Here is a 10,000-nt window from a genome sequence, read left to right on the forward strand (position 1 = left end):
ATTAAGCTACCGCAGGATGCAATACAAATGTCAGATGATTCCATCAGCCTTTCATCAAGGTGAGACGTGTCATTCAGGCAAGAGGGAGAGGGAGAGAGAGAGAGAGGAGAGAGAGAGAGAGAGAGGAGGGGGGAGAGAGAGGGAGGGAGGGAGGGAGGGAGAGAGAGAGAGATAGAGAGAGAGAGAGAGAGAGAGAGAGGAGGGAGGGAGGGAGGGAGGGAGGGAGGGAGGGAGAGGGAGAGGGAGGGAGAGGGAGAGGGAGAGGGAGAGGGAGAGGGAGAGAGATAGAGAGAGAGAGAGAGAGAGAGAGAGAGGGAGGGAGAGAGAAAGAGAGAGAGGGAGAAAGAGGGAGAGAGAGAGGGAGAGAGAGAGGGAGAGGAAGGGAGAGAGGGAGGGAGAGGGAGGGAGAGAGGCTAATGACAGGTATCAAACCCGACAGAGTCAGTTCCAGAATGTCTTTAATCAGACACACAGCAAGTTATCATAACATTACAAGCAGACTACAGCATGCCACAATTAATTTGAGTGATTGTGGACTCCTGCACATCCCAATTATAACGTGACTCACACGCTTTCACACCCATTTGGGGAGGATAACAACCGATAATTTTCGGTTGGTCTCGGACAGAAAACTCAAGAATATAACTTGGAAACTGTGCCAGCAGGTGGGCCCTGCTTGATTGGAAGGGCACATAGGTCTCATTGATGATGTCTCATTCACCACCCACACACAGTCACACACACAACCACACACACACAACCACACACTGCCAGTGGCAGTGCTGCCATGCAGGGCACTGGCCTGCCAACCAGGAGCAACCTGACACTCCCACACAAGGGGGATTCGAACCACCAACCTCGCGATTGTAGTGAGGTCCACAAGACCACACGGAGCCAACATCTTGCCACACCTGAAGAGTGATTCAATCACATCAGAATCAGCCCTTGTGACACCCTCAGTATGCTGATTACCCACCACCAAACGCCGATGCAAAGGAACCATAGAATGGGGGGGGGGCCTCCCCAATCTACCTAATCAGCCCTCCTGCTAGCTTGCAAGCTTCAAAGGGCCTGATTTAGACAACACGTCTCCAGCGACCATTTGCTATCCGTTTCGGCGGCGATTTGAACAAAGAACATACCTTGATCAGAACTTTTGAGGAAAGTCTTGAGACTTCACCTTTACCACAAGAGTACAAGGTGGAGAATTATGAGAGGGATATTTGTGTTATGCTTGTTACTTTGTTTTAATGTTGTGTTCACTGAAATCTTGATTCTAGTAACAACTCCTTCTTCCTGAAAGATAACCACGTCATTCTTGGTATCTACACGAAGCTATCATAATAAAACAATCATTCAACTATATTTTGTAACTGTACCAAGATGTCCAGAACAATATTTGAACCATCGAATGAACCAGCCAAAGATCAGATCACACCTTTGGTAGGTGTGAAGGAAGGAGGGGGGAGTTGAGAACCCAGCTTCCCCCAATCCACATCTGACCCCAGACGGGTCCTCCCTCGAACTGTATAAAGCCCTAAGATGACCATCAATCTCTGACTCCAGCGAAACCGACCATGGCATGAACGCCATCAGGATTGGCGTTCCAAGGACGTCGCCAAGCTTCTCCTGAGATTCAACTTTATAGTGAACGCGTCACTATCTGGACGTTTCAACAGAAGAACCCAAAACGCAATTCCAAATGCGACTTCACTGAGATCCCGCAGACTCAGTCACATGACCCAGCGCAGCCGCGCTGTGACTTCAGATTCTTCAAATGGACCTTTGGCGCAAACCGCCCTCAACATCATTGATCAACCCCTGATCAAACGTAACTATGGCTAACGCTCTTTCCTCCTCGACATGGCATTGGCGTGAGCTCTGTTTATGATTTGTAAGGATGTAATCACTGACTGTACAATTTCTGCCTCTCTTTAAGTTAGACCATTTCATTCTGTTCATTGAAACCAATCTCTCATATCAAACCCATAATCCAACTTTCATAAGATCTGTTTACCTTACTTGAATAAATTCATTGTAAAGATATTTTGACGTGCGTGTTCACTGATGTTACGATTGGCTCTACTCTTAGAACGAATTCATTCCTTAAGATTAGACTGATTATTACGAAGGCTATTATTTAAATATTATTCAATAAGGTTTCCTCTATCCCTTTAACAATAAGAGGTGGTGCCCCAAGAACTACATACTTTATTATAAATTAAGTATTGCTAATCTTAAACGAGCAAACCCCGCTACATAATGGTGCCCCGTGTGAGGCTAAGATAGATTGAAATGAGCAATCGTAACTTTTGTGAAACGAACTGTTAAAATAGAGCGAGCTCTAACTGTATGTAGCACCATGTATTTAATACTACTGTGCCTGGGCTACAGTGGCTGTGTGCGTATTCAATTGTTTTTCGTGAAATAGCTGCTAGTGTGTGTGTGGGACCAGCTAGCTCAAAGGAAGCGGCTAGGTTTGACCGGAGGTACGCGCGTGCTCAGAAACACCGCTGCCCCGACATTTACGTTGTAATCTGCCTCGGCCAGCTCTTCACGGAAAGTAGCATAAGAGCCTTTTATTATAGCCTCTATTTTAATAGTGTAGCTATTTGGTTAAGTGAATTAACCAACCAACTAATACGTTGGTGCACATGTCTAGTTCAGGGAAACAGACAGTAGTGCTTAGTCCTGAAGGACTTTTGTTTAGAAGCAACTAAACAACGCAGTTCTGTACACGTAACCTACCGCCACCACGAGTGTGTGTGTGGGACCAGCTAGCTCAAAGGAAGCGGCTAGGTTTGACCGGAGGTACGCGCGTGCTCAGAAACACCGCTGCCCCGACATTTACGTTGTAATCTGCCTCGGCCAGCTCTTCACGGAAAGTAGCATAAGAGCCTTTACTATAGCCTCTATTTTAATAGTGTAGCTATTTGGTTAAGTGAATTAACCAACCAACTAATACGTTGGTGCACATGTCTAGTTCAGGGAAACAGACAGTAGTGCTTAGTCCTGAAGGACTTTTGTTTAGAAGCAACTAAACAATGCAGTTTCTACACGTAACCTATTATGCCGCCACGATAGCTTGTCGAAAAGAGCATTGACTATTCCCACAGCTAACTGTGTTTTAAAATAACAGTGGTTGCCAAACTAAAGTTACATTATTAGATGCAGTTCATCAATGTGGTTTAGTTACGTTGACTTCAAGAAGCTACTTAGTAACTATAATTGTGTAAAGTATGTACTATAATTACCTTGTACCTTTATTTGTTATTTGTATACGTCTTTGGCAGTCAATTGTAACCATAACCTAAATGAGTTTATTGAAACTAGTTTGATTTAAAAAGATTGGAAAGCCGACAACTTTTCCCTCATCTAGACCCCTAGTCACAAAGCTTCAATTGCTACGGCCATTGTAAGCCACTTCAAGTGCCTCTTTTTGTTTCAATAATTTCCTCTCAACCTTTTTCCTATGTCATGTCATAGCTTAATCACTCATAGCCATGCCAATGTCTGGGGAGGGGGGGTGACATGCTGTTACGCTGCTGTGGTCTTTCTTCTCTTGTCTTCATGTCAACAGTTTCATCGACGACGGTCTATGAAAGTTGACATCCGGGGGGATGTAGTGAGGTCCACAAGACCACACGGAGCCAACATCTTGCCACACCCGAAGAGTGATTCAATCACATCAGAATCAGCCCTTGTGACACCCTCAGTATGCTGATTACCCACCAAACGCCGATGCAAAGGAACCATAGAATGGGGGGGGGGGCCTCCCCAATCTACCTAATCAGCCCTCCTGCTAGCTTGCAAGCTTCAAAGGGCCTGATTTAGACAACACGTCTCCAGCGACCATTTGCTATCCGTTTCGGCGGCGATTTGAACAAAGAACATACCTTGATCAGAACTTTTGAGGAAAGTCTTGAGACTTCACCTTTACCACAAGAGTACAAGGTGGAGAATTATGAGAGGGATATTTGTGTTATGCTTGTTACTTTGTTTTAATGTTGTGTTCACTGAAATCTTGATTCTAGTAACAACTCCTTCTTCCTGAAAGATAACCACGTCATTCTTGGTATCTACACGAAGCTATCATAATAAAACAATCATTCAACTATATTTTGTAACTGTACCAAGATGTCCAGAACAATATTTGAACCATCGAATGAACCAGCCAAAGATCAGATCACACCTTTGGTAGGTGTGAAGGAAGGAGGGGGGAGTTGAGAACCCAGCTTCCCCCAATCCACATCTGACCCCAGACGGGTCCTCCCTCGAACTGTATAAAGCCCTAAGATGACCATCAATCTCTGACTCCAGCGAAACCGACCATGGCATGAACGCCATCAGGATTGGCGTTCCAAGGACGTCGCCAAGCTTCTCCTGAGATTCAACTTTATAGTGAACGCGTCACTATCTGGACGTTTCAACAGAAGAACCCAAAACGCAATTCCAAATGCGACTTCACTGAGATCCCGCAGACTCAGTCACATGACCCAGCGCAGCCGCGCTGTGACTTCAGATTCTTCAAATGGACCTTTGGCGCAAACCGCCCTCAACATCATTGATCAACCCCTGATCAAACGTAACTATGGCTAACGCTCTTTCCTCCTCGACATGGCATTGGCGTGAGCTCTGTTTATGATTTGTAAGGATGTAATCACTGACTGTACAATTTCTGCCTCTCTTTAAGTTAGACCATTTCATTCTGTTCATTGAAACCAATCTCTCATATCAAACCCATAATCCAACTTTCATAAGATCTGTTTACCTTACTTGAATAAATTCATTGTAAAGATATTTTGACGTGCGTGTTCACTGATGTTACGATTGGCTCTACTCTTAGAACGAATTCATTCCTTAAGATTAGACTGATTATTACGAAGGCTATTATTTAAATATTATTCAATAAGGTTTCCTCTATCCCTTTAACAATAAGAGGTGGTGCCCCAAGAACTACATACTTTATTATAAATTAAGTATTGCTAATCTTAAACGAGCAAACCCCGCTACAGTAGTAACAGGCATGATGATGTTTTGTTTTCAGGTTATCCTCATCCTGACCAAGCTGTATGACTTCCACCTGGGCAGCGTCACCGAGAGCACTCTGTGGAGGTAGGAATGCTCCCTCCACTCTCTCCCTCCCTCCCTCCCTCGCTCTCTCGCTTCCACATCTACCTTTCTCGCTCGTTCTCTGTGTCTCTCGCCCTCTTTCTCTCTCTCTCTCTATTTCTCTCTCCCGCTTTCTCTTGCCCTCTTTCTCTCTCTCCCTCCTGCCTCTCCCTCCTTCGCCTCCCACTCCTCATATCTCCCTCCCTCCCTCCCTCTCTCTCTCTCTCTCTCTCTCTCTCTCTCTGTCTCTTTCTCCTGGTCTCTCCCTCTCTCTCTCTCTCTCTCTGTCTCTGTCTCTTTCTCCTGGTCTCTCCCTCGCTCTCTCTCTCTCTCTCTCTGTCTCTTTCTCCTGGTCTCTCCCTCGCTCTCTCCTCCTGGTGCAGGCCTCCCCCTCCAGGGGAACATGGTTTGGGTGTGACGCCCGTTGTTCTGAACACTGTTTCACTGCCACGTACTCCGCTGCACGCCATCCCCCTCTGGATGTGAACACGCATGAACAACAACAACGTAGACACCAACATGGAGGGCATTAAAAATACACAGGAAATAGGGAACGGGAGAACGGGAGAACGGGAGAACAGTAGAACGGTAGAACGGGAGAACGGGAGAACGGGAGAACGGTAGAACGGTAGAACGGTAGAACGGGTGAACGGGTGAACGGGTGAACGGTAGAACGGTAGAACGGTAGAACGGTAGAACGGTAGAACGGTAGAACGGTAGAACGGCGTGAACGGGTGAACGGGTGAACGGGTGAACGGGTGAACGGGTGAACGGGTGAACGGGTGAACGGGTGAACGGGTGAACGGGTGAACGGGAGAACACAAACCCGCAAGTCCGCGGAGGCTTTCGCCGCCGAGCTGTTTCAGTTCCAGTCGCCGCTACTGTACTGCTCTCCTTCCTAGTGAATGATCCGTATTTGCCCTCTCTCCCCACCCTTCTCTCTCTCTCTCTCTCTCTTTCTCTCTCTCTCACTCCCTCTCCCTCTCTCTCTCTATCTCTCTCTCCCTCTGTATCTCTCTCTCTCTCTCCCTCTCTCTCGTATTTGGTTGTTCTGCTAGTGACAGAGGCGCAAGCCAGGGGTCCTTTCAAGCGATTGTGTTTTTCAACAGCATAAACGTTTAATGATTCTTGTGAGATTAGATTGAGTGAGAGTGATAGAGAAAGGGAGAGAGAGAGAGAGAGAGAGAGAGAGAGAGAGAGAGAGAGAGAGAGAGAGAGAGAGAGAGAGAGAGAGGAGAGAGAGAGAGAGAGAGAGAGAGAGACAAAGAGCTCCAGCGTGGCCGTGTAAGCAGAGCTTCAGTCAGATGAAGAGCGACATGTTTAAAGCGGTGTCCTGTCGGTGTGAAGGGATGACTCAGATTCTGAGCCAGGGATGGGAGGATGAGGGAGGATGAGGGAGGATGAGAGGGAGGATGAGGGAGGGAGGAGACAAAGGAAAGAGGGGGAGATTAGGGTGTGAGGGACAGGAGATACATTTTGATTTTGGTAACAGATTGTGAGTGCTAGGATAGTGAACCCGGGAGGGAGGGAGGGAATGAAAGATCCAACAGAGTGGGAGAATAGATAGAATGAAAGAGAGAGAGAAAGAAAACAGAGATGCAACAGAGCAAGAAGATATGATATTGTATACGTACATAGAGAAAGAAAGAGAGGGAGAGAACCAAGATTTTTTCTAATATGTATTTCGTATTCCAAGATTTGCATCAAATCAAAACTATAAACCATATGCCCATGTTTCCATTAGTTTTAGTGCGGTGTTTGTTTACCATTCGGGGGAATTTGATCCTATCTCGTATTTGCTCCTTTCAATTCTCTTGATTAGAACTTTTCCCTCTCCCATAGTATTACAATGTGCCTGCCTCTACAATAAGTGTCTGGGCATGATTTTAGGGCCTCTGTATTCAATCTTGTATTTCAATACGGTAGGTTGATAGCCTTTCAGAGAAGAACCCGAGAAAAGAAAACAGGTGAAAACAGGAGAACGGCTGAGATTTTCACACTTTCGGCGGCAAAGTGAGTTTTTCCACCGACAGCAGGTGATAACACCAGAGTCATTGCTGACATTCAGCCGCTTCACGTCGTGTTGTGTGTGGTTGTATCACTGAAGGACACAAGCGAGTAGCTGTGTTTTCACTCTTTACGTAAATGTCGAGGTAAGCACTGGCCTCTCTGTGACATCGCATTCGCTGACTTCGTGGAAGCAGAATCTCGTAGTCACTGACAACGATGCTCACTCATTGCGTCTCTCTCTGAGAACACAGGAAACACGGTTCATCTAGAGGGGTTGCTTTTTATATCTGCTTGCTCGCTTGCGATTCTTGCTAACTTGAGCAACAAAAAAAAAAAAACAAGAGGTGCCTTGCTTGAAGTTTTCAAGAGACTATTCCAACCTGTAACAATGCTGGTGGAGGTGTTGCTTAACAAGCAACGATAATGATATCCCAATTACACTAATGAACACCTCAACAGGTGCTGCAAACGCACTCACTTCATAAACAAAGGTAGGAAAACAAGGGGGGGTTTGCGTATAACCGCGCTAACCAAAGCTGAAAGAAGTCCCTGTTCAGACAGGTGTGATTCTCTGCATCTGGAGCTGCCATCAGCGGCAGTCATTAAGAGGTGTGAACAGACTTCCTGTTAGACACCCGGAGGCGTTGGCGGGCCTGGGGGAGGTGGCCTGGCGCCCGTCCCAGTCGCTTCGCTCAGTGACAGGGGCCGTCAGAACGGGCTGCGGTAGGGGGAGGAGAGGCAGGCAACCTTCAGGCTTCCTTACATCCTTTTTTATTTCCTTCCTTCCTTCACTCATTCCTAACCTTCCAATCGTTCTTTTTTCATTCATTCGTTCGTTCCCTCCCTCACCTGAATTTTCCTTCCCTCCCTCTCCAACTCCTCCCTCCATCGCCTCTCTCCCCTTCCTTTCCCCTTGCGTCACTTGTGGCAGTAACCGTGGCGACACCAGGGGGAACACTTGCTCGTCCTCGGTCAGGGAGAGGTAGAGAGAGACCGGAATCCTTTTTATGAATTCCACCCTCCGACTCAACTAATCCGAAACACAAAGGGGAAATGTGTCTTGTCGCAGTATATTCATCTGTCTATCGGTCCATAAAATTGGTAATTAAGATCACAGCTCTGATCACATAGCAGGTGTCCGGTGAGACCGATTCATCCGCCGTCGAAATGGCAACGCAGCAGACCGAACCAGATGCTGCTTTTCCTCAAAGGTCAATGCTGCTACGGACAGCATCCAAGTATCTTTGAGTTGCCCTGTCAATTTTAATGAACACCCTGACCTTAAACAAAGGAAACTGGCCAGTCAGTATGGCAAACTTACATTGCAAGGAGCCTCAGAATCTCCATGGGAGGGCGGGAAGATGTGAGCCGAACACCGCCGAAGCTATTTACCGCCGACGATAATTGAACTTTGCAAACAAAACACATCTTCAAAGTTTCTTTACTTTCCTTCCTGTCTCGTCTTGTGTTGCGAGCATAATCCCCCAGGCGATTGAGTGGCTACTCTGCATTCATTATCCAAACCGACACATAAATAGTTATGGAAACACTTTATGGAGCCGTGTATTGCTCTGAGAGTTTCGCCAACAGGTTCCGAAGACGTGTTACCTTGAGGAAGAATCCGGCGTTTTCTCCAGGAGGACCCTTCCGACCTTTACTTCAGAGGATTCAAAAACATATTTCCCAGAGAACAGACGTGGGATTCATAAACAGACCTTGCTGCCAACAGGGCCTCCATCAGGCAGAAGGACGTGCAGTCAGAAACAGCTGGCTGACTCAACTGCATGTAAAGACTCAGTAAGAGATTAATCACAGAAATATATAACAATACTAATAATCTCTGTGGCCCAGGAAAAGGAAACAACCAATTATATTTAATAACACATTGAGATTCAGATTTGTTTTGTGGTTTTCCTGTAAACCCCAAAATAATTAATTCATCCCATTGTGATACTGTTACTGTATATTATATAACAGTAGTTATACATTTGAATAAGCCTCCCTCAGTCCACATGCACAACCTAACTATGACACTCTCCACTGAGCTGCGGTAACACACAGAATCTTTGACATGCGGTTCAACGTCAGGCTCTTCGCCCGCAACGTATTCGGTGGAACGGACGGAAGAAGTTTTGTCAGTCTCTCTCCAGGTCATTAGTACACACTTTCACACCCAAACCATGGTGCATCTGACAGCAATTAATCTCGTGTAATTGGTTCTTTTCATTCTTGCCTTGAGTGTAGAAGCTTGACTAGCGGATAATACATGCGTCATTTCAACTTCTCTGTTCCCGACCCTCTCAATGGGGCTCTGTGTGGCCGAGTCATCATTTGAAGATAATTGACCTGACTTGTGAAAGTGTCGACTATTACGTAGTATGCAATCTTAAGACGATGGGACGTTCTTTGTCGGCAGTAGTACAAGTGGATTGTCCCTTGATATCTGTATTGTTACGGAGTGGTGTACGGTGACATAAACCCTTTCTGGGTGGTTAAAATGGTTAGTCTTTTTTTTTGTGTCCTTGGAAAACACCACTCGGAACACACTTCCATACCTATCGGACGTTTGTCTGAAGTCACACCCTGACAGGGTCTCCCTGCCCGGCCGGGTGTGCGGGAAGCCGGGTGTCAGCCTGCCGTCCCAACACGCCCGACGCACAGTGCCTCGTGATGTCATCACGTACGTTCCTGGAGACCTACGATCCACCGTCGCACTCCAGTCCTGTTCCCACAAGGGATGTTGGGGAGCTTCCGGGGGAGCGGGGAGGGACGAGCCAGGGTGCCCGCTGAGCTCCAGCCCTCGCCACGGGGTGCGGAGGATTGCAGCAGGCGGAGGCGGGAAGAGCCTGGACGTGGTAGCCCCCCTCCCAGTGTCGGT

The 10,000-nt window shown here is 46.9% G+C and overlaps 1 protein-coding gene across 1 annotated transcript in view; it reads left to right on the forward strand.

Moving 5' to 3' along the window:
• The first annotated feature begins 5,026 nt into the window (after positions 1 to 5,026).
• Positions 5,027 to 10,000, forward strand: part of LOC134009189 (VPS10 domain-containing receptor SorCS3-like) — a 71,955-nt gene continuing 66,981 nt past the window's right edge. Inside the window, exon 1 of the mRNA XM_062448914.1 lies at positions 5,027 to 5,115. Within this exon, the coding sequence (XP_062304898.1) occupies positions 5,027 to 5,115 (89 nt within the window). The remainder of the gene's footprint in view (positions 5,116 to 10,000) is intronic.

Source organism: Osmerus eperlanus, chromosome 22 (genome assembly GCF_963692335.1).
Source record: "Osmerus eperlanus chromosome 22, fOsmEpe2.1, whole genome shotgun sequence".
Classification (NCBI taxonomy): domain Eukaryota; kingdom Metazoa; phylum Chordata; class Actinopteri; order Osmeriformes; family Osmeridae; genus Osmerus; species Osmerus eperlanus.